The following is a 25,273-nucleotide window of genomic DNA, read 5'->3' on the forward strand; positions in this document are numbered from 1 at the left end:
ATTGAATGGCGGTGCCGGCTCAAAGGGCCGAATGGCCTACTCCTGCACCTATTGTCTATTGTCTATTCGGTCAGGCACCATATCTGGCGAAAGACCATGTCCACTCTGCTTACGAAAGTGAAGGCTACTACAGCAATGAATTTCAGATTCTAGATTTGATCTAAGCTTGTACCAGGAGCACCAGTATCTTAAAATTAAAATGTCAGTGCACGGCATTGCATTTGATCAGCAACAAAAGTTGACTTCAAATGCTTTTCCAAGGGGAAAGAGGATGAAGGGCCAGGAACAAAGAAATGCTTGAGAATCAGTCTTCCCAATGGACATGAACCAACTGCTCCTCCTATCTTACTTTGAGGACACCAAATGTGCATCTGGTGATGCAGAATCAACCAAAGGATTTTATTCTCTGAATGAACAGCTGAACGGCCAACACCTCAAACAATCGGGATGGTCAATCTGCGATATTTTGGGAGCTATCTTCATTCATACATCTTGAACAGCCTGCTAGGCACTCTATTTTGGAATTAACATGCCAATTCAAAATACACATGAGATATATTCTGAATATATGTTTCCTCATACCAGGAGACCCATCGGTCATCAGATGGAATTGATGGACCATGCGAGGGCAACAGATGGAATCGCTGTTGTGATGAAACTACATTTTCCGGGTCAATATAACTGGCAGGCTGTCCACCAGCCATGAGTTGTGTGCATCGTCTACAGAACACGTCACAGCAACTCATCAAGATAACAAGATTGAAGCTTTTCCAGCACGTTCTGTTTTTGTATGAAACACTACATGACAATTTAGTTCACAAGTGCGAAAATGGAGCTGGCCGCAATTTCATGCTGGAAAGGATTGTCCCCAAGTTCCACATCAAGTCATTTGCAAGCTTGGAGCTGATTTCACTACAGAAGGCAGTAGAGGCTAATTCACTGGATGTTTCCAAGCAGGCACGGTAATCGCTGTCAAAACATGGAGGGGACACAATGTCTTGGCGGCCGCGCGCGCGCATGCGCACACCGCGAGGCTTCAGCCGTGGGCCCTGTCTAGTATCTTTGCTGTGGACGGTAACATCGGGAGCTGACCTGGTTGGTGACCGACTCCGAACTCCAGCAACAGCAGGTTTGTCCGCCCCAAATCGTGGGGCTTGAATCGGCCCGTTCACGGGGCCTTTCATCCCTCAGCGGTGGCTTCAACATCGGGACCCTCGATCGCCTAGACGCAGCAATTTGACCGCGGGGCGATGGAAGATCCCGGGCGGTGAAAAGCCCCGCGAACGGGATTAGTCAAGCTCCGCTCTATGATCTTTGCTCCACGGACGTCTCCCTCCTCCAATCACCGCGCTCTATCCTCAGTCCCACCCCACTACATCCGCCTCTGGCCGACATCTCCCTCCTCCAATCATCGCGCTGAATCATCATGGCCCCCTCCCCCCATTGCCTGCTGACTGACGTCTCTCTGGTCCAATCGCCGCCCTCGATCATCAGTCCCACCCCCACTGTCTCACGGAAAGCGGAGATTTCACCGAGTTTTGCAATCCAGATCACAAAAAATGGGGAGGATCGTCCCCCACCTCTCAAAACGGGGGGGGGGGGGGCGTGTCCCCCCTGCTCGCCCCCCAGGATTTCCACCCCTGTTTTCAAGAAAGAGTTAGATATATCGGGGTGCTGATTTTGGATCATATTGAATGGCGGTGCTAGCTCGAGGGGCCGAATGGCCTACTCCTGCACTTGTTTTCTATGTTTCTATGTTTACCCACGCCCTCTAATGTTTCACGTACACTGCCTGGTGGGTCAGTCCGTACATTCCATTCTGCACCAATGTCGGTATTCTCTGTCGGCTACCCGCTTCCAATCTCTCATTTGATTCCTTTGCAGTAGAACATATGAGCAATCTCTCCCACCGGGGGGGGGGCCTGAAGGTGATCAGAGTTCTCCTCACTCCTACTCTGACAGCAACCTGCTCACATCTGAGAACTCACCACATGCAGATCCTATCTCAACACCGTGCGCTAAATGTCACTCTCTGAACTGCTGACCACAATTGTCAGATCATGTAGGTCTGTCATCTGGATCAGTGGGACTTCTTGGCTACCTCAGAGAATGGAGAATGCACAAGGGTGCAATTTAGCACTAGTGGGTGGGGGTGAGGATGGAGTCACCCGCTAGTGCGTGCATATACAAGCAAGGATAAGGGTTACCTTATGTAACCCTTATGCGAGGGTAAATTTTCTTATAGACACAAAATGCTGGAGTGACTCAGTGGGGCAGGCAGCATCTCTGGAGAGAAGAATTGGGTGTATCAATACTTTTCTTAAGACCCTTACATGTCAGATTTTACGCAAGTCACAATCACCATGCCCGTATCCTATCCACAGTAACTCATTGATAGCACAAATTGTCAGCAGTGTCTGTCTGGCTGCGTCCAGGGCACTTTCTACAGCGTGTGGCCTTCTGGGTAACTATGCCACCATTGCCGTCTTTAGTTCCATCTCACCATTGTGGCACTTCCTGGCCTTTTGGATAAGTACCATTGCCCGCTTGGTTCCAATGTAAACATTTAGTGATCGTACAGTGTTGTGGAAATTACAAACAGTCTTGATCACTACGAGAACAATAAGATGGATAGGAGGGCAATAAACTGTGGCTACCGCTATTGAAGTATCAGCAAATGGGCATAGATAATTGTGTATCATGATCCCAAGGATAAGGGACTGAGTGAAGAATTATTTACGTAAGTGCAAGTTTACGTAAGTTGCCTATTGCATGTCGAGAACAGTTAATTTATCAACCATAAGAGATTTTACAATCACAGAGATACAGCATGGAAACAGACCCGTCGGCCCAACTTGCCCACACCGGCCAACATGTCCCAGCTGCACTGGTCCCACCTGCCTGTGTGTGGTCCATATCCCTCCAAACCTGTCCTATCCATTTTAGGACATGGGATAACTGGCTGAGTATAATATCATCTTTAATAGTCTATGATCTGCTACTAACCAATCACTTTGGCTGATTAACAAGATTGACCTGCTGGTTCATCTCAAGAGAGAGAAAGCCAGTGGAGCTGTGCTTGACCCTGCTGGTGTGGTTCCCTCATGCTGTTTGTCTGTTCCCTTCTCCTGCAAGCGGAGTGCGTTGATGACTATTTTGCAATGTGAGTGAATGATATCCTCCAAAGTTTGATCAGATTCAGTGTGCGTGAGGGATGGAGTGTATGAATGTGTGACATTTAAATGTCAGGTCTCAGCCCCCAGGTTCGAGACGTGAGGAAGCTACACAATCACTATGTCTTGTGTAGGAAGGAACTGCAGAGTTGCTGGTTTACACCGAGGATAGATACAAAATGCTGGAGTAATTCAACAGCACAGGCTGCATCTCTGGAGAGAAGAAATGGGTGAAGTTTCGGGTCGAGATCCTTCTTCAGACCCTGAGATTCTGCCTGTCCCATTGAGTTAATCCAGCAATTTGTGTCTATCTTCAATTATTATGTCTTGTTTGGACCAATGTGCGAGTTTAATTATACAGTAGATGCAGGAGCAACTAGGTGATGCGTTGACACACCTTGACCATGCAGTTCTGCTAAATGTTATTTGTCAGTCTGTCCTTTGCACTCACTGGGTGTAGGAAGGAATTTCAGATAGACACAGAAAGTTGGAGTAACTCAGCGGGACAGGCAGCATCTCTGGAGAGAAGGAATGGGTGACGTTTCGGATTACTCCAGCATTTTGTGTCTACCCATTTCCTTTCTCCAGAAATGCTTTCTGACCCGCTGAGTTACTCCAGCTTTTTCGTGTCTATTCCTTCCTATGAACCCGTTGCTTAATGACGCGTTAGTATTTCTGCATTGGTTGGATGATAAACTCAAATGATCACGGGGTTTGGAGAGGATGTCTATCTGATAGGGTCCCTTTATTGGCATTTATACGACATAACAAAGGGCGAGAAAACCAGGATGAGTATTTGCATAAACCATTGTGAAGTCAACTAGCCCACTCTGCCATCAGTAGGAAACACACTCACTACGTCCCGACACTCACGTTTCTCAAACATATTGATCACACATTCCAAAAACCAAAATGACATAAACAATGTGTGTTTATTTTCAAAGACGTTTTGTTTTACCATTAAGTTAAAACAAGGGAACCTCCTCATGAGTTACAAGGTTGGGAAATATTGGATGTGTGACATCCATCTCTGCTTTATTGTTTTTAAAATACTCGTACGAAACAGTATGCAGTCTATAAAAATGTGTGTTCAAACCATTTATCCAGGCAAATTCTAGTCTTTGATACTTTGCGTTTGATGAAAATAGACAAACAAAAAATATATACTCGCTATTTTATTTTGTTATTCCAGATTGTTCAATAGCTTCAGGCTAAGAGAAGCATCTTTTCATCATATTTCTTCCACTATTTCCTTTTCTTCCTCCACTCTGTCTGACATACAATTGCTATTATTTTCCAAACACTTCAATAAAATTGATGGCTTGTAATCTTAATTCACACTCGTTTGAAGTCAGGGGGAGAAACTGGATTAAACTGGAGAATGTGCAGTGGGACCATGATGCATGATTAACTCGGGCCTTTTTGATGTAGCTGAGATTGCACATAAAATATTTCCTCCTGCTTTATTAGCAGTGTCTAGGCAGCTCGAAGCACCCCGTTTATTGTGTACAGCACTGGGTGGCTGATCCTGCCGACTGATGCCAGGGGTGCGTGCACCTTTTACACGGGAGGTGTTCATTGCTTGCAACTAAATGAGGAAAAAAGAATATTTACTGGAGACAACAGGTGCTGTGTTACTTCAGCATGTTTGTGCTGGAAACGCAAGTACTGAGTTATTTACTGGGGACACAAGTACTGAGTTGATGGAATCCTGGCCAAAACCCAAAGTGCTGGAGAAACTCAGTGGGTTGGGTAGCAACTGTGGAGGACATGGATAGGTGACGTTAATGGTTTTTCTGGATGTTTGGTACAAACCATGGATGCTAGAGTCACCACCGATCTTCTGGAGGAGGGAAGGGAAGGAGGAATATTCTTTACCTGCAGAGCCCAAAGAATCCCTCCAAATCCAATGAGAGATGGTCATACTCAAGGTTAATGTAAGGGGTGAAGGCCCAAAAGCATGACTGCAGCACCACAGGAAGATTAATGACCTTATATGTGGACAAGTTCAGAAGAAAACATTCAAATGCTTTTCCCGTAACTACTGCTGCAGCATTGTGCTTTGTTCCATCCTGTAGTCCTATAATCCTGTTTAATTAATATTGTATGTTTCACATTCAAAGATACAGGTACTACAATTCTATACTTTACCTTCCTGAAACAATACACAGATTTGGAATAAAGAAGGCTTGGAAGATAGCAGAGTCAGGGGATATTGGGACAAGGGAGGAACGGGGTACTGATTGTGGATGATCAGCCATGATCACATTGAATGGCGGTGCTGGCTTGAAGGGCCGTATGGCCTACTCCTGCACCCATTGTCTATTGTCTATCATTCCGAATCCATAAAAGCATTCATTCTCCTTCCATGGTTGTCTGCCTTCGCCTATTAATTGTTTGCATTCTCTTGTCCAGAGTCTGTCCATTCCCTCTACAGATATTGCCCAACTGTGGGGCGGCATGGTGTCACAGTAAGTTGCTGGCTTACAGCAACAGAGACCGGGTTCGATCCCAACTACAGGTGCTGTCTGTACGGAGTTTGTACGTTCTACCCGTGACTGCGTGTGCTTTCTCTGAGATCTTCGGTTTCCTCCCACACTCAAAGACGTACAGGTTTGTAAGTTAATTGGCTCGGTAGAAATGTAAATTGTGTGAAGGATAGTGTTGATGTGCGGGGGTCGCTTGTCGGTGCGGGCTCGGTGGGCCAAAGGGCCAAAGGGCCTGTTTCCGCACTGTATCTCTAAACTAAACCTGCCGACTCCCACCTGAACTTTGTAGTTCTTAAAGCTCGGATTGTCGTAGGTCTGAACAGGTTTGCTCAGATGCAGGGCTGCATGGAGATTTGAACCAAAGGATGAGAAGTTACAAACCAAAGACTATTGCAGCCTAGGTAACAGTGTAAATGGCTGATGCATAAACAGAATGCGGTAGGAGTTTAGTTTTGGGGAGCAGAGTTATTGATAAGGATGGTGCAGGCACATGCCGTGAGTAATTACTCAGGGTAGGCAGTCAGTCGGCTTTTAAAAAATCTTAAACCGCGCATGCGCAGATTATGTCTACCTGAGAGATCGATCTCTTAGGTAGGCATCATTCTTCTGTGCCTTTATAATTTATATTTAATAATTACCATTTTATAATTTTAGTCAGGGTAGGCAGTACCTACATTGCCTACCCTATCGGCATGTGCCTGGGATGGTGTGAGGTAAAGGCTGGCCATTTGAGAACACGGGCCTAGAATTATTGCATATTTGGGTTTGTTCCCAAACAAATTCTTGCTTTATCTTTAAATTCGTGCCTTTTCTTTAAATCTTGTAACATCTTCCATATTTCCAGCAGATCTCTTTATAAAGTAATCACGAGTTAATTCTTTACTAGCATACTTAATACCTCTATTTCAAACCTCATGTGTAGCACCCTGAGTCTATTCGCATTTTTCCTTAACAGAGGTTACCAGCAATAGCAGGAACTTGATGGAAAATGTGTTTTTCTGAAAAGTCATTGAGTCATTTTCAAAAGAAATAGTGCGCTGAATGGCTAAATTAATGAATTTTCCAACATTTAGCAGCTTGATCATTATTAGGAGTTATTATTGCAGGTGCGCTGTGACTGTCTGCCAGCGACACTTCACTAAGCAATCGCATTCTTGTTGGATAAAACGCATTTCTAAGCAGGATTTAGCGGTGATATATTTCTCTTAATTTCCATAACTAAAGGAATGTTGAATTCCACTAATGTGGTAAAGCATTTCTTAAGAAGTTTCAGAATAATAAAGTGCTTTAACAGAAGTGCTTATGGATGTACACACCCATGTACCCACATCCATTTAGCTTTAAAGGAAATGGTGTTGATGATGAGATATGCCTTATTAAATGTGTTATAAAGTGATGGGCTCGATACTACAATGATAACTGGTTGATTTTTTTTTCTTTTCATCTGCAAAAATAAACAGCCACAATCCAGATATTTTGGTTTAGTTTCGAGTTTAGAGATACAGCGCGGAAACAGGCCCTTCGGCCCACCGAGTCCGTGTTGACCAGCGATCCCCGCACACTAACACTATCTTAGACACACTAGGGATAATTTTTACCGAAGCAAATTAGCCTACAGCCCTGTACGTCTTTGGAGTGCAAAAGAAAACCGGAGCACCCAGAGAAAATGCACGCGGGCACATGGAGAAAGTACAAACTCCATACAGACAGCAATCGTGGCCAGGATGGAAACTGGGTTTCTAACGCTGTAAGGCAGCAACTACCTCTGCGCCTCCCCGCCACCTTTGAAATAGTTATATTTGCTAAACATGGAATAATGTAGAGGTTCAGTTCAGTTTCCACTAAAGTCAATGAGACAACATTTTATAAGCAGAATAACATAGACCCGTTACCACAATTGTGAATGCATCTGATGAAACCTAGTACACATTCTTTACTTCAGCTGCAGGCCAGGTAGCAATTAGGCAGAAAAAACACTTCATGAAATTAGCCACATTTCATTAGCCCACAGCTAACAATGGCCTGTTTCTTGATCGTTACTTCATTTGTTCTATAACTCTCTATATCACTATCTATGTCTCTATTTCCCTTTCCCCTGACCCTCAGTCTGAAGAATGGTCATGACCTGAAACGTCACCAATTCCTTCTATCCAGATAAATTGTCTGACCCACTGTTACTCCAGCTTTTTGTGTCTAACTTCATGAAAAAAGGAGTTCTGGTGAAAGTTTACTGAACTGTAATATTGCACTGAAGATAGACACAAATTACAGGAGTAACTCAGCGGGACAGGCAACATTCCCGGAGAGAAGGAACATTTCAAGTCGAGATCCTTCTTCAGGCTGATCAGACTGTCAGTGTATTATTGCACCCTTTTGTGTCCCTGTCACCTCTAGCCTTTGTTACTTCCGCCAGGTGCCGCCAGCTCGTTGGGTCCCCTGGTGGAAGTGGGGGGTAGAGCAACGGGAGCCTCGCCCCATTACCAGGTGACCGAGGCACGCGTTGCCAGGGCTGTGTAGGTGCAATGGCGCGCACTACATCGGCATTCCGACCCGCCGGGACCTCACTTTGTGGCAGCCGCTGCAAACCCACGCCCAATGCATCGCTCCTCAAGTGTGTTTTTAACTGCTCGCTCTCTCCTACCCACCACCTTTCCGCTGCCCAAGGCCTCACTGCACGCCGAGCACCAACCGCCACCACGAACGGACGCCTCAGTTTGTTTTGACCAAAACCCGTTATATAGAAGATAGACACAAAGAGCTGGAGTAACTCAGCGGGACAGGCAGCATCTCTGGAGGGAAGGAATGGGCGATGTTTCGGGTCGCGACCCTTCTTCAGACTAGTCAGGGGAAAGAGATACATGAGATATAGATGGTGATGTAGAGAGATAAAGAACAATGAATAAAAGATATGCAAAAAAGTAACGATGATAATGGAAACAGGCCATTGTTAACTGTTTGTTGGGTGAAAACGAGAAGCTGGTGCGACTGGTGGGGAAGGGATAGAGAGAGAGGGAATGGCGGGGTTACTTGAAGTTAGAGAAATCAATATTCACACCACTGGGCTGTAAGCTGCCCAAGCGAAATATAAGATGTTGTTCCTCCAATTTGCGATTAGCCTCACTCTGACAATAGAGGAGACCTAGAATAGAAAGGTCAGTGTGGGAATGAGAAGGAGAATTAAAGTGTTTAGCAACCAGGAGATCAGGTAGGTCCAGGCGGACTGAGCGAAGGCGTTCAGCAAAACGATCGACCACCCTACGTTTGGTCTCGCCGACGTATAAGAGTCCACATCTTGGACAACGGATACAGTCGATGAGGCTGGAGGAGGTGAGGTCCGTAATTGAGAGGATTTAATGTATTATACATCTAATATTAGGGAACAATTGTTTCACATCCTTCATGCTACAATCCCCTATTGAGGTCACCTGTGTGCTACAGAATACTCTGTCTAACACGATCTTCAGTAACACGCCAAAAAATGAAATTACAGACTGCCTGTACACTTCTTCGAGCTAGATGCCAGGCAGATTCCTGGTATATACCTCCAACATAAAAAATGCAAGCAAGGCTGTAATCCAGCTATTTGGTGAAATTGGACCCTTCACTGTAGGTTAAGTCAATGTACAGCGAGCATCACCCTCTACAGATGCTGCCTGACCCGCTGAGTTCCTCGAGCACTTGCTTTTTTTTTTGCAACAGTTAACATCAAGCAGTTGCTAACATTATTGTGATGAGGTCGCAGCACTAATGCTTTGTGCATTTTCTGTGCATGTATTAAATGTCATGTGTTAATCACATATTGCAATCCTACCAACTTTCCATGATTATCCAGTTAAACCCACAACATTTTAACAGAAGCAGTAACTGCTGTGTTCTCATATTTCCAAAGAATCAAAATTGGATCAGTGGACTAAGATGCCAAGAGAGGATTGTAGCTTGATCGAAGTTACGCCTTTTTAAGATTTATAAATAGTTTCATTGACAAAAGGAAACAGTCCCCAAAGAAAGAGTAAAAAGTTTTCATGCCTCTGTGCAACTCTGAGCAGTCTACAACATGTATATTCCTCACATTCCTTTTTTATTACCAACTACGATATAAGACAGTGATCCCTTTAACAAATAGCTGAATAAGATACAGGCTCAAGGAAAGAGCAGAAAAGTGAGATTTACTGAATGGCTCTTTCAAAAAGATGCACAAAGGGCTAAATGGTCTTCTGTGCAGTAGGAGTCTGTGATTCTAGAAGATACCGGGGGTAAATCCACAAACTGGCTCTCGTAGACGCAAGTGTTGGGAAATCAAGAGATGCACAATCTGTGATTTATTGTTCATTAATGAGCAGAAAACCGTGAACCACTTGAAGAGATACACTGCCGCTGAGTGTTGCTCCTTGCTGCATGCTCCCAGATCACTGAATCACTCCTCTTGCAGTTAAGTACAGTTGTTATGTTAAAATGTATCATCGATAGATGCACTTTTCTAACCACTGTAATAAATTTATAACCAGCGAAGAAGAAAATCAAGTTGATGTTTGCAAAGTTTTAAGTTGTGGTGCAATCTCATATGTTGCAGGATGTTCATTTGTATTTGGTGTTTTCAACAATGAATGCTCCTGCAACTTTGGTTTCAATAGCCCAGCCGTTTTCACAAATTATCTCGTGTTGGACAGAGCTGGTTAAGAGGTTGGACGCATCTGGGATGCAGGTAAGTTGATGTGACAGTTATAGAAACAAAAACCTATTGCTAGATGGGGTGTTTTTCATGGAAACAAGTCCCCATGTAAAGGAATTTCACTGTTGTAGACTCCAAGCAATCCCCAGATAACGCCAAGATAATGTGAAAACTGATTTAATGTGAAATCTGATTTAATGTGAAAACTGATTTAATGTGAAATCTGATTTAATGTGAAAACTGATTTAATGTGAAAACTGACCACCACCTGGTAATAGATTTCTTTGAAGATAGACACAGAAAATGCTGGAGTAACTCAGCGGATCCGGCAGCATCTCCGGAGAAAAGGAATGGGTGACGTTTCGGGTCGAGACCCTTCTTCCGTCTGAAGAAGGGTCCCGACCCGAAACGTCACCCATTCCTTCTCGCCAGAGACGCTGCCTGTCCCGTTGAGTTACTCCAGTAGTTTGCGTCTATCTTCGATGTAAACCAGCATCTGCAGTTCTTTCCTACGCACGAGGCATGAATGAAAATTCATCAACAGCAATTACTGCCAAAGACACATCATTCTTCAGAAATGCAAAAGGATGGAATGAATAGGAGTACGTTTTGGATACTGGCCTCGGCGAATGTGAAATGTAGGTGAAGAATTCCTAGTACAGAACAAATTGGAAATATTTTAGTCAAAATATTTCTTGCTGTGAAAGCAGTTCAATAAAGCCACACAATACTGAACAAACATACAAAAGCATTCCCTTCACATGTCATACCCTGGCAGCTGCTCCACAGCACCTGGATAATGTTTATATTTCATAACTTCAAGCCCCACATACTTATGGGCAAGGACAATAAATAGCAAAGCTTTAAAATGGAAAAATGGTCTTCTTCAACTCGGTTTACATTTATTCCTCAACAACAACTATGGCCACCGCTATATTCTATTCATCTGTTGAAAAGCTATTTCGTAAACAAAGATGTAATTCCTTCTTTGATCTTTAGAAGGCTCCGCTTTTCAAAAAAAAAACAGGGACTTTTTGAAACTACACAGAAGTAATTATACAATTCTGCTCCGTGGCATGGAGCCACAACAGCAGAGCACACTGTCCATATTTGTGTCCAATTATTATATTTAACATTGAAATATCTACATACATATTAAAATTAATTTGGGCGGCACAATGGCACAGCGGTAGAGTTGCTGCCTTACAGCGCCAGAGACCCAGTTTCGATCCTGGCTCCAGGTGCTGTCTGTATGGAGTTTGTACGTTCTCCCTGTGACCACGTTGGTTTTACCCGGGTGCTTCAGTTTCCTCCCACATTCCAAAGACGTACAGGTTTGTAGGTTAATTGGCTTCTGTAAAGATTATAAATAGTCCCTCTCGTGTAGGATAATGTTGGTGTATCGCTGTTCAATGCAGACTCAGTGGGCCGAAGGGCCTGTTTCCACGCTGTACTCTAAACCAAACTAAACTAAATCTGATTAAAAATGTAACGTTTATTTTACATCTGATCCAACACACAATTCAAAATATTGCAAAACATTTTAGGTTCATTATTTTCACGTGCGGCGAAGTACTTTGAATAGCTTGATTTTGCATGCTATCCAAACAAATCAGATATACCAAACATAAATACAATCAAGTCAAACTCAATTACAATAGATATGGCAAAGGGGAAGATACTGAATGCAGAATATAGTTCTCTGCATTGTAGCACATCAGTTCCCTAGACAAAGTCCAATGTCCTCAACGGGGTAGAGGTGAATTGGACAGTATTCTAGTTTTTGGAAGGACTGCTCCGATGCCTGATAACAGAGGGGAAGAAGCTGTTCCTGAGTGTGGGGGTGCACACATTCAAGCTTCTGTATCTTCTACCAGACGGGAGCAGGGAGAGGGAGTGACAAATGGGTCAAGTCTTATGACAAGATAATGTTTGCTGCTTTTCTGTGACAGCGTAAACTGTAGAAGGAGTCAATGGTGGGAAGTCTGGTCCATGTGAAGGACTGGGCTACATCCACAATAGCCCTGTCCCATGGTACAAGTTCATTCCAAGAACTCTACCGAGTTTAAAAAAAAATCAAACTCGTGGTAAGCAAGGAGAATGAACGGAGCGGGTACGTCGGAGCTCGGGGACGTCTCTTAGCGGCTCGTAACGCTAACGGCAGGTACTTGGGAAGACTCGCTAATGGCAGGTAAGCACGGGAAGACTCGTGAAGATTTTTCAATATATGTTGAAAAATGTCCACGAGAGCCCTGAGTACCGACGAGTGGCCATTACCGTAAATCTCCGAGTTTGAATCAGGGCAAACTCGGGAGAGCTCTTGGAATGAACTCGTACCGTGGGACGGCTTTAACTCTGCAATTGTGTGCAGTCTTGGGCAGAGCTGTTCCAAACCATGCTCTGATGCAACCCAACACAGGATGCTTCCCTATGGAGAGACGGAATGGGTGACGTTTCACGTCGAGACCTCTCTTCAGAGATGCTGCCTGTCCCGCTGAGTTACTCCAGCATTTTGTACATATCTTCTGTGTAAACCAGTATCTGCAGTTCCTTCCTACACAGTATGGTGCATCTGTAGAAGTTTGTAAGAATTACTGGAGACATGCCAAATGTCTTCCGTCTCCTTTGGAAGTAGAGGCATTGGTGTTCTTTCTTGGCTGTCACATCAATGTGGTTGATCCACGGCAGGTTATATAAAAGCCAAGGAATTTTGCATGGGAAAATACAGATGGTTCGGTTCCACTCATATGTCTGTACCCCATTGTTAACTCCTGCACTGTCTCCAACAATCTGACTGATATTAAAATCTGGATGATTTGAAATTGCCTCAGAGTCTGAAGAATTCCATCACTGCTTCAAGATTTGATTCAAACATTTATCTCATTTGTCAACGTTGTCCTGTGCAATTAGCTGAGATTGTATTCAGGATTAAAATTACCACAATTCAAGAATCTGAAATGCTTTTGGTTGCCAAGTGTCGTGGAAGGTTTCTACACAAGAGCAACCTTCATCTTTATTTCTCCTGTCAGACATATTCCCTAAACACATGAGATTTACCACCAACTTTCAAGAATGTCCTCCAAATATCTGCTCAATGGTAATCTAGCATCTTCTGAGCTCTCCTCCTATCTTAACCTTTCCTCATCCCTCGCTGTTTTTGTTTTGACCCCACACTTCTATTAATTACTTGGGTTATTTATGTGCGAGGCAAGAGCGGAACTTGCTATCAAAACATGGAGGGGACGGGGGACACAATATTTTGGCTTCCACGTGCGCATGTGCACACTCACACACACACGCGCGAGGCTTCGGAGGCTCAATCCAGCACTAAATGCAGCTCAACTCTGCCTGTCTCACCAGGTTAACTACAGCCTTGGCTGGACTGACGGGACACCGGCGCTGCTTCTCCGCGCTGGCCTTATTTCCCGCGTCCAGGAAGGCTGTAAGCTCACCTGGCGGGACAGGCAGAGTTGACCTGGTTTAGCGCTGTTTCTCTGCGCAGGCTGTGGGCCCGGGGGCACCGCGCCCTTCTGACTACCGACCAAAGATCCTATAGCGGAGGATCTTTGCTGCCAACCTCTCTGGCCACCCACGGGGGGGGAGGGGGTACTCAGGAAGGGACAGGACAGCGGCGGAGACCCGGCCAGGATCGATCCTGGCTGCGGATGAAGCGCAGGTCTGTGCCACGTCTCTCTCCTCCAATCACCGCACTCTATCCTCAGGCCCACTCCCCCCCCACTCCTCCCTCCTCCTATCATCATGCTGAATGATCATGCCCCGCCCCCATTGCCTGCTGACCGATCTCTCGTCCAATCGGCGCCCTCGATCTTCAGTCCCACCCCCACTGTCTCACGGAAAGCGGAGATTTCACCGGGTTTTAAAATCCGGATTACAAAAACTTGGGGGTGATGTCCCCCACCTCTCAAAACATGGGGGGGACGTGTCCCCTCTGGCCCCCCTGGGTTTTCCGCCCTGGTGCGAGGAGAGCTATAGAAAGTTTTTCTGAACAACATCATATACCAGGCACTGTTGTGCTCAGTACAAAGGTTTGGTTTCATAGAACACAAACATGAATTATTTGGCTTCTTCGATTCTGACCAAACGAATCAATTCCCAGTTTCGTGTGATTCATTCCTCACCGCATCTGCTCACTTGAATCAGACCAAATGGTGAATTTAGTTCTTTGATATTTCCGCCAGCTGCAATGTGGTCATGCCACCAGTGGTATATTCCCCTCCTCACCTTTGTCAGCCGATTGCAGGGACCTCGCTTTCTGGACACTCTGGTCCATTCCTTCATCCCACCACCCATTCATCTCTCCCCACCCATTCCTCCCCTCCCACAGATGCTGTCCCCTGCAACTGGAGGCGGTGTAACATCTCCCCATTGCTCCCCTTCTTGCCACCCAGGGACCAAAACAACCCTTCCAGGCAAGACAGAGATTTGTCTGCACCCCCTATAAACCTCATCTATTACATCAGTCCACTGGATGAGCCCAAATGCAGAGTCGGCAATGACTCTGCCGACTGCACTCTGCCAGCTGTGGCCACTGTGACTTTCTGGTTGCCAGCCATCTTAGTTCCTTCCCCTTCTGTTAAAATATGCTCAAGAAAGTCACCAGGACTAAATCAGAACAATGATTTAGTTTAGTTTAGAGATATAGCGAGAAAGCAGGCCCCTTCGGCCCACCGAGTCTGCACCGACCAGCGATCACCGTACACTAACACTGCCCTACACAAACTAGGGACAATTTACAATTATACCAAGCCATACAAAAGCGACGTGTAGCATTTCCTGCAGTTGCAAGGGAAAGTGCCAGGGGAGGGGGTGGTTTGGGTGGGATGGGACAAATTGACCAGGGAGTTATGGAGGGAGTGATCTCCGCGGAAAGCCGAAAGGAGAGGAGATGGGAAGTTGTGGCCAGTGGTGGGATCCCATTAGAGGTGGCGAAAATGTCGAAGGATTATCTGTTGTATGTGACGGCTGGTGGGTAGAAGGTCAGGACAAGGGGGACTGTCTTTGTTACGAGTGGGGGGATGGGGAGTGAGAGCGGAGCTCCGGGATATAGAGGAGACTCTGGTGAGAGCCTCTTCTAAAGTCGAAGAGGGGCACCCCCGTTCCCTAAAGAATGAGGTCATCGCCTATGCCCTGGTTTGAAACACCTCATCCTGGGTGCAGATGCGGCGTAGACAGAGGAATTGGGAGTAAGGGATGGAGTCCTTACAGGAAACGTAACAGGGTGGGAAGAAGTGTAGTTCAGATAGCCATGGGAGTCAGTGGGTTTGTAGCAGATGTCGGTCAGTAGTCTGTTACCTGCGATGAAGATAGTGAGGTCTGGAAACGGTAGGGAGTTGTCGGAAATGGTCCAGGTGAATTTGAGTGCCGGATGGAAGTTAGTGGTGAAATGGATGAAGTCAAAAACACGTGTATGTGTGTATAAATATTTTGTGCACATGTGCAGATATGCCAGAGTACAAGTATATATAGAGAAACGGGTAATAAATTTTGTTGTCTCAAATTGAGACAATGACAATACATTTGAACGAATACAATAAAAGGGAAATGAGAAGTGGCATCATTCACGAGTCAGTTGTCAATTCACCAAACACGGTGTCAATTCACCAGGCAAAAGGCATATTCATATCCATATTCAGCATGCTTTAAAATTTATAGTGCAAAAGGCACGGGGCAAGATTTCAAAGATTGATTGAAGTTTGATTAAGTAAGCTGCGTTCCGTTTGTCTAATACTTTCAATAACAATGGTGTGATTTAACCTGGTAATTGATGCCTCATTCTGTGTTAGTGTGTCTTTGTGCTGGATTTTGCACTCATTAATTAGATGTACTTTGCCCATGCGTTGATGAGAGGGGGAGGAGGGGTGGGTAGTGGTTGGAGGTGTGATTCACTTGAAGTTGGTCTAATTGAAGCCATTTTAGCGAGGCACCCACCACAAGGGTTGAAGAATCTGTATGCACACAACAAGCAACTGGGCATCCCTTCCTCAAATGGTCTGTAGTCTGAAGAAGGGTCTCGACCCAAAACGTCACCCATTCCTTCTCTCCAGAGATGCTGCCTGTCCCGCTGAGTTGCTATAGCTCTTTGAGTCCCTCTTTTTGTTCAGTTACTAGTTTCTTCTGCTGAAATCAAATCTTACATTCTCCTTTTGTTCCAGTCCTGTCTGGATGGCACAACCACAAAGGTTGAAGGATCGCGGTGGAAATTATTTTATTCAATATAGGACTTTATTTCAAGTTGTCTGTCACAGAAAAATTATTTAAGTGTCTATTTAAACTGGTTTGAAATAAACACATTCACTGAGAATCAATGTGCTTTGGGCAAAACTGAAAACAAGGGAAGAAAAGATTACGGGGATAAGGCAGGAGAATGGGGTTGAGAGGGAAAAATAGGTCAGCCATGATCGAATGACAGTGCAGACTCAATGGGCCGAATGGCTTAATTCTGCCCCAATGTCTTACCTATGGTCTTAAGATGATTAAGGCATTCATCAAAAAATGGCAAAAATCCTTTTAATTTCAACCATAAGAAATCAGAAGGAAGTAGCCTTCATGCCTGTGTAAGTCGAGTTTCAGTGCCAGAAATATTGTTTCGTAGAATTTAGTTGCTGAAAATGGACTTGTACTGAAAAAGCCAAGCTCCAGCACATTCTAGTGAATTTGGTTGATATATAAATACTTTTAACTTTGTGCCATTCCAGATGATTCAATGTGGGCTTGCTCAGGAAGACACAGTTTTGTGAACAAGCTGGAGGATTTGGACAATTTAGACATTTAAAATGTAATTGTTGCAAGTTGTTGCCCAATTTACATTGAATAATAGTCAACATTGTTAACAAAGTCCAGGCTAGTGTTTACACGGGGTTGGTTAATTCAACCGGGTTGTATGTCGATGGATTTATTCTATTTATGATGGGGGGGCGGGGGTTAAATAGTATCTCTCGTTTCACTTTGACTATATCTGGAATGCTTTGGGGAGGAATTCATCAGTGGTCGGCAACATAAAACAGGCCATTCATTAGTTGTACCACTTGCACTCTTGAATTCATTGAACTCAACTGAATCGAACGTGTAGAGGTGTGTACAACAGGGGTCGATCGCCTGACACCACTTTGTCCTACTTTGTTCCTTTAGTTTTAAGTTACCAGGTAAGTAGTGGTAACAGAGGTGTTCACAATAGGATCTGTCTTATCGGGGCTTATGAAAAAACGTTAATATTGGAATAGAGCAAGCATTAAAAGTAAATTTCCACAGAAAGTTCAGTGAGAAATAGTAAGATTCTACAGTTACAAAAAAACCCCCAAAGGACCAAAAGCCAATGGACTTTTTTCCAATTGGATTCTGAGGTAAGTCTTTTACATAATATTCAAATCTTGCTTTGTTTCAGTTCTAATGACAAGGTGATACAAACAGTCTCAGATGTTCCAGTTAAACTGTGTGCTATCAGACTACACTGCATTGTTTTTGCTAATCAAACTTGGGGTTCACCCTCTTTCAAAGCAACACAATTGTTCCATTCACAATCATGTCTGAAGAAGGGTTTCGGCCCGAAATGTTGCCTATTTCCTTCGCTCCATAGATGCTGCTGCACCCGCTGAGTTTCTCCAGCTTTTTTGTGTACCTTCGATTTCCCAGCATCTGCAGTTCCTTCTTAAACAATTGTTCCATTGATGTTTAAGGACTAATGACCCAACAAAGTAAAATATAAACCATGCACTCGTTCAGGCACCAACAAACCCAACAATTTAAAAGTGCAGCTGAACAAACCTAATAAAGGCACCACCAAGCATCCTTTGTCAGAAGGAGACAATTTGAAAGTGTGTGATAACCAAAATTACAACTCTGGAAAGCTTACTGACTGAATAAAGCATGAGCTTTCAAAAATGAATATTCATGCTACCAGAAAATAGCGATGGCCTTTTGAGATTCCGTTTCTGTATCAATTTGTTTCTATTAATAATACAAAGATTCAAACAAGATCCTTATAAAGCCTGTGTATGGACTCACAGCATCAGGTGAAGGAGAATCACATTGTGAAGGAGAATGTTCAAGTTGTTGGGGTCACATTTACACTTTGGGGTACGTTTGAATTAATTCAGGGTTCCCAGCTGCTTTAAATTAAAAACACTGTTTATACTCGAGCTGCAAATTCACATTTGTTTTGAGTTTGCAGCTGAATCCAGCAGTGTGGTTAAATAATGGCACTCAGCTGTATACTCTGATCATATTTTGAAGTAAAATCTCCCACCTCTTGACCTCAGGAGCTGACCTGAATAGTGAACAGGAGATTGACACTGGGCTGGTAGAAATGGCTAATACCAATCCCCTTTGGACAGCAATTCTCAGCACATGTACCATGTACCACCTAACGCTGCAAAACTGAATGCAGCGAGTCCACTCAAAAATATTCCCAGCATTTACTCAAACTACACTTCTGAATGTTAGTCAGCATTTCCAATTTCTTGCCTTTAAGTACAGTTTTTATTATTTAAAAAGTTTCTTTTGAAAAATCACCAAAGTATTAAACTAACAAATTCACAAAAAGGCTAGGATAGAGGGATGTAGAAAGGATGTTTCCATTAATGGGAGAGTCTAGGACCAGAGGCCATCGCCTCAGAATCAAAGGACATACCTTTAGCAAGGCGATGAGGAGGAATTCCTTTAGTCAGAAGGAGGTGAATCTGTGGAATGCAGTGCCACAGACTGCTGTGGAGGTCAAGTCAATGGATATTTTTACAGAGGAGATGACGGATTCTTGATTAGTACGTGTCAGGGGTTACGGTGAGAAGGCAGGAGATTGGGGTTGAGAGGGAGAGATAGATCAGCCATGATTGAATTGCGGAGTAGACTTGATGGGCCGAATGGCCGAATTTAGCTCCTGGAACTTATGTACATGGATTCTGTTCAACTGGCTGCGTACAAGCGTTGTGGTAAATTTGCATTTTTTCCTCAGCTCCCAACCTCGGATGCCAAGCACAAGTCAACTTTAAAAGAGGGAAAACTCTGAACCGGTCGGTACATGTTCACCCGGGTTATGCAACCATAGCTCAGCCACATAAACAATCTATTTACTCACGTGTCCAGGGTTGTGGTGGCTTGATCTAAAACAGCACTGCCTAACACATTGACGTTGGGACTAGAAAGCATTTTTTTTTTAAAGAAAAGTTATTAGGCCATTGCATTTGGTTTTGATTAATAGAATCAAAAGTTGTCCTGGCCCGCAACATTCTCTGCCCTTTAGCAGCACAAACTTCAAAGCAGCTCCTATGAGCATTTCTTCTGCCCAATAAATAAACACCAGTGAAAACTGCCGTGCACAACACCAGCGTTATATAGTTACGTCGAGAAAAAGAGTCATCCGCTAACCTTTTATTAATAAATCACTGCGCCAGCTCAAGTACACTTCAGATCCATCAGGCAGCCTGCAAATGCACTTTACCAATGTTTAAATTCTGTCTGCTCAGCTCTGTTTATCAATAAATGCTAGCAATTGCAAAATACCTGTGTTTATTTTTCCTGGAACACAGATACGAGCAAGGTGCAATATGCAAGCACTGCAGAACAAAATGCACAGCAATCTTCAACACCCACCCAAATTAAAAGACCAGGATCTGAACCATGCCCTTTGCGCAGATGGGTAGTTTCATACAGGCACATGCACAATTCTGTCTTGTGTGACTGACTGGCGGTATTCCGCGAAAATAATTTTTGTTGCAGTTTCTACCTTGCTAATGTCTTGTGTTTTTGGAATGCGGTCCTGTCTCTGTGGCCCTCTTGTGGTAGATTTCACAGCCAGTACCTTGGTCTATTAGGCAGGCTGACCTTGAAAAGTTTTGGGTCTGTGTTCCTTCTTCCATTTCTGGAAGAATTTCATTGCTCGCCTTAATACATCTCATGTAAACCTGATTCATTCTATTTTGAAGTATCGCACAGCTTACACGTGTAAGAATTTTACAAGGAGACCTTTCGCAATACTTCAGGCATAGACAGGGTAGACAGTCAGAACGTTTTTTTTCCCCTCCATGGAAATAACAAATACTAGATGGGGCTATATCTTTAAGGTGAGAGAGGCAAGATTTAAAGGGGAAGTGCACGGCTTTTTTCCCCCATTGGATTTGAATGTCTGGAATGCACGGCCAGGGTTGGTGGTGAAGACCGATACAATAGTGGCGTTTGAGAGACTTTTTGACAGGTAAATGGATATGCAGGGAATGGAGGGATGTTTATTATATGCAGGCAGATAAGAGTTGGGCTCAGCATCATGTTCAACACAGGCATTGTGGGCCGAAGGGCCTGTTCCCGTGCTGTACTGTTCGATGTGTCGTGTTCTAACTGGGAATCTTTGCAGTTCATCCGCATTACCTCGGCACATATGAAAATCATAAACTAAACTAAACTGAGTGCTCCAAAATGCTGTACTTCCTCCATTTTCTTAATCTCAAGAGGCCAGGAGTAAAGGCAAGATCCAGATAAATGATGGCAATTTCAATTTTGTATTCAAAAAACATCAATGAATTCGCAGGGTAACATCGCTACAGAAATGTATTGAGATATAACATTTCATCAGAACTTTTGCCCTTTTACCATTAAAATGGCAGCATTTATCAGTCCCACTAAAGCTTCACAGACACCATCAGTCATAACCTTTCGGACGGATTGCATGCTGATCGATCACGCTGAACCAAACCTAATTACGATTTACATTATTATTACTGAAATCTAAGACATCTACCAAAACATATCCGATTACTAGTCAAACCCGTGCTTTTGGGTAGAGTGTGTGGGATACAATCAATTTCCCTTGCACTGTGCAATAGATACAATTTGATACAGAATCTAATGACTACAAGAATCAGATATCTTTGACCCAAGTTTCATTTTTGTGATTTAGTTGTGGCAGGCAGCAATAAGCCCCTCCCAATGTAAGGCTGGATTTATCAATTAGTGTATTTGAGCCGTAGCAGTTCATGCAGATTGAGCCAAACATAGTTATTCAAGCTGAAATCAGCATGCAGCTTCAGGCGTTTTCAATGTTCCCCTCAAAGTACTCTGGTCTCAGCATGGTCACAAGTTTAGAGCAGCACGGTAGCGCAGCTGGTAGAGCTGCTGCCTCACAGTGACACAGACCCAGGTTCGATCCAGAATTCTGTGTTGAGTTTGCACGTTCTCCCTGGGTTTCCCCCGGGGTGCTCCGGTTTGCTCCCACATCCCAAAGACGTACAGGTTTGTAGGTTAATTGGCCTCTGTAAATATGGCCCCGAGTGTGTAGGGAGTGAATGAGAAAGTGGGATAACACAGAACTAGCATGAACGGGCGATCGATGGTTGAAGTGGACTCAGTGTGCCGAGGGGCCTGTTTCAATCCTGCATCTCTAAAGAAACCAGTTAGATATCTAGGAGGACCATCGTTTGACACAGATGGAAAGACAGAATTGTCCTCCAAAATTTTGCAAGGACTTTGCCAGGGCCTGAGCTATAGGGAGAGGTTGAGAGGCTAGGATTCTATTCCTTGGAGGACTGGAGGATGAGCGGTAATCTTATAGAGGTGTACAAAATCAAGGGAGGAATAGATCAGGTAGACACACACACACAGTCTCTTGCCCAGAGTAGGGTAATCGAGAACCAGAGGACATGGATTTAAGGTGAGGAGGGAAAGATTTAACAGGAACCTGATGGGTACCTTTTTTCACACACAAAATGTGGTGGGTGTATGAAATGCCAGAGGAGGCAGTCAAGGCAGATACTATCGTAATGTTCAAGAAATATTTTGACAGATACATGGATAGGATAGGTTTAGAGGGATATGGGCCAAACGCAGGCTGGTGGGACTAGTGTAGGTTAGACATGTTGGTCGGTGTGGGCAAGTTGGGCCGAATGGCTGGTTTGCACGCTGTATGGCTATGAATCTAATGGCGAAGATAGACACGAAAAGCTGGAGTAACTCAGCAGAACGGGCAGCATCACTGGAGAGAAGGAATGGGTGATGTTCAGGGGTTGAGCCTCTTCTTCAGACTCGATCCGAAACATCAACCATTCCTTCTGTCCCACTGTTACTCCAGCTTTTTGAGTCTATCTTCAGTTTAAACCAGTGTCTGCAGTGCCTTCTCACATATGAATCATTTGGTGGTTCTTAAATGCTTCACGGGCACGGATACTGTGGGCCAAAGGGGCCTGTTCCTGCATGGTTCTGTTCTATGTTCAGTATAAAGAATTGAATGAAAAAAACATTTTTTTTTAAAGGAGGAAACTCATAATTTTTGTGACTTTAGAAAAATGGTGAACTGTAACAACTGAACTGATGATAATTTGGAAAAGGCCACTCAGCATCAATTCCCAATCACATTTTTATTCCTTCTCATTTCTGACCAAGAGGCAAATGTTTGAAGTCCTTTGTGAACAATTCTGATTTTTGTTTTTTGTGTCACACATTAATCGAAGATATACTCTTCTTGTTTTTTTGCACAGCATATCAGAATCTGCCCCTGGCAAAGAATAAGGAAAAGTCAACAGGAATTAAGTTTCAGTGCAACTGTTTACTCAACTGTGGCCTGCAGTTATTGAAATCTTATCCATGGTTTTGTGTGACTACAGCAATAATGAATTCAGCATGACTGCAGTCCTCTAAGTAATGGCACATTTACTTCAAGCAGCAACCTGCGTGTGTACACTGAGGCAAAAATTGGAAGCTGTATCGAGGGAAAACCCAAGGCACGATATATATACCTGCTGTTGCTGGAGATGAACCAATTCAGCAGCGGTCACTTCAATGGAAGATATATCTCCGTTTGATCTCCCCTCCCTTGTGATGCTGTCTAGATAGTGGTTACCACTGCTAGCTCCGTTGTGACTGGCTGAAACGTTGCTTGCTGCCTCAGTCCCAGATTCTTGCATCATGACTTAAAAACCTGAAAAATAATTCAAAAACAAAATGAACAGCTGAAAACAAAATAAAATGTGATCTTATGCTTATCTCAGTTGTCATAATGATATGTGTTGGAAGGAACTGCCGCTGCTGGTTTACCCCTGGCTAACAATGATCTAGTCAACATTTTCCTTGCTCTTCTTCCCCCTTCATCTCTCGTTTTCACACCTAACCAGTCCATATCTCTGTGTTTAAGAAGGAACTGCAGATGCTGGAAAATCAAAGGTACACCAAAAAGCTGGAGAAACTCAGCGGGCGCAGCAGCATCTATGGAGCGAAGGAAATAGGCAACGTTTCGGGCCGAAACGTTGCCTATTTCCTTCGCTCCATAGATGCTGCTGCACCCGCTGAGTTTCTCCAGCTTTTTGGTGTACCTTCCATATCTCTAGTTTCCCTCTCCCCTGGCTCTCAGTCCAAAGAAGGGGCTCGGCCCGAAACGTCGCCCATTCCTTCTATCCAGAGATGCTTCCTGTCCCGTTGAGTCACTCCAGCATTTTGTGTCTATCTTATGTAGGAAGGAGCTGCAGATGCTGGTTTACACCGAAAATAGAAAATAGTGCTGGAGTAAACTCAGCGGGACAGGCAGCGTCTCTGGAGAGAAGGAATGGGTGATGTCTCGGATCGAGGCCCTTTTTCAGACAATGTAAATGTGTAAGCATTAAAACATTTCATTATCGTGAATTGCCGTTCACAAGCTTAGTACTTAATTTCCCATTGCATCATGTTATAGTACAACGCAAATATACAGCACACATGGTTTTTTTTTACAATTCACTGGATTGCACTGCTTTTGTGGCAATTAGGTTCACTGGTGGTGTTAAGCTAAAGTGCCTGTAAAAACTAAAGGCCTTTGAAAATGTTGAAGCATTTAATTGAGCCTTATTTTGTATCACTACCTTGTGACACAATTAAAATCCAACAAAAGACCAAAAGAAGACAATTAAGCTAATTTTCCTCCTCTTTCTCCAATGAACAGAAATGCCAGAACCCATTTCATACTTGCATTAACTTTGTCTGGTTCAAATCGGAGGCTGAGAGAAACATTTCTATAAATGATAGTCTGCCATAAAAGCAAAATGCAGTATTATTTCAACGTTTTGAATGTCTAATTAGTTTTAAAGTAGTAGTCGCAGAGTTGTCACACAATCCTATTTTTCTTTAAATAGCTTTTTGTACAGTCAAAAGTAAGGCTGACATCTATTATAGATTCTCCATTTGTCAGGGGCTGTGGGGAGAAGGCAGGAGAATGGGGTTAGGAGGGAGAGATAGAACAGCCATGATTGAATGACTGAGGAGGACACTTGATGGACTGAATGGCCTAATTCTGCTCCTATCACATATGACCTTATGATTTGGGCAAAGTGCCAGAGGTCAGCTGGTATCTTGGAACTGCATACCAGTAGGGAGTCTGCACCTTCTCGAGACAAAGCAAAGAAGGTGAGACTGGGGGGAAAACGTAAATCATACTAGGTATTAGTCCATATTAATACGGTATCTGTAATCTGCAAACAGAGAGTCATCTGCAATTATGCTGGATTAACTGTGAAACAGGTAGATTAGCTGGATGAATGGCACATCTCATGGACAACACCATGATGATATGTTAATCTTTATATGACAATTAAACTGAAGCCAAGTAGCTCAAAACATCCACAGTTTGCCTCAAATTTAATATTTTGAACATGAAGATACTTGATAAATGCATATGACATACCTTCACACAAGTGTGTATGTGTGAGTGTGTGTGTGCAAGAGTGTGTGCGAGAGTGGGTGTGTGAGAGTGTGTGTGTGAGAGTGAGTGTGTGTGAGGTGTGTGTGTGTGTGAGTGTGTGTGTGAGTGTGTGTGTGTGAGTGTGTGTGTGTGTGAGTGTGTGTGTGAGTGTGTGTGTGAGAGTGTGTGTGTGTGTGTGTGTGTGAGAGAGAGTGTGTGTGTGTGAGATAGTATGAGTGTGTGAGAGTGAGCATGTGTGTGTGTGCGAGTGTGTGTGAGAGTGTGTGTGAGAGTG

General features: G+C 43.9%; 1 protein-coding gene and 1 long non-coding RNA gene across 17 annotated transcripts in view; one reads left to right on the forward strand and one right to left on the reverse strand.

Annotated features, from left to right (window-relative positions):
* foxp1b (forkhead box P1b) overlaps nucleotides 1-25,273 on the reverse strand; it is a 474,222-nt gene that overhangs the window by 232,319 nt on the left and 216,630 nt on the right. For all 16 annotated transcript variants that reach the window (XM_055647671.1, XM_055647675.1, XM_055647681.1 and 13 more), the window contains one exon: nucleotides 23,069-23,250. In XM_055647671.1, the coding sequence (XP_055503646.1) occupies nucleotides 23,069-23,239 (171 nt within the window). In that variant the 5' untranslated portion in view covers nucleotides 23,240-23,250. The remainder of the gene's footprint in view (nucleotides 1-23,068; nucleotides 23,251-25,273) is intronic.
* Nucleotides 1,707-22,979, forward strand: LOC129704524 (uncharacterized). The gene is made up of 3 exons (XR_008724740.1): nucleotides 1,707-10,090; nucleotides 10,233-10,364; nucleotides 22,811-22,979. It is a non-coding gene; the product is annotated as an uncharacterized LOC129704524 (long non-coding RNA).

This window comes from Leucoraja erinacea, chromosome 16 (genome assembly GCF_028641065.1).
Source record: "Leucoraja erinacea ecotype New England chromosome 16, Leri_hhj_1, whole genome shotgun sequence".
NCBI classification, from domain to species: domain Eukaryota; kingdom Metazoa; phylum Chordata; class Chondrichthyes; order Rajiformes; family Rajidae; genus Leucoraja; species Leucoraja erinaceus.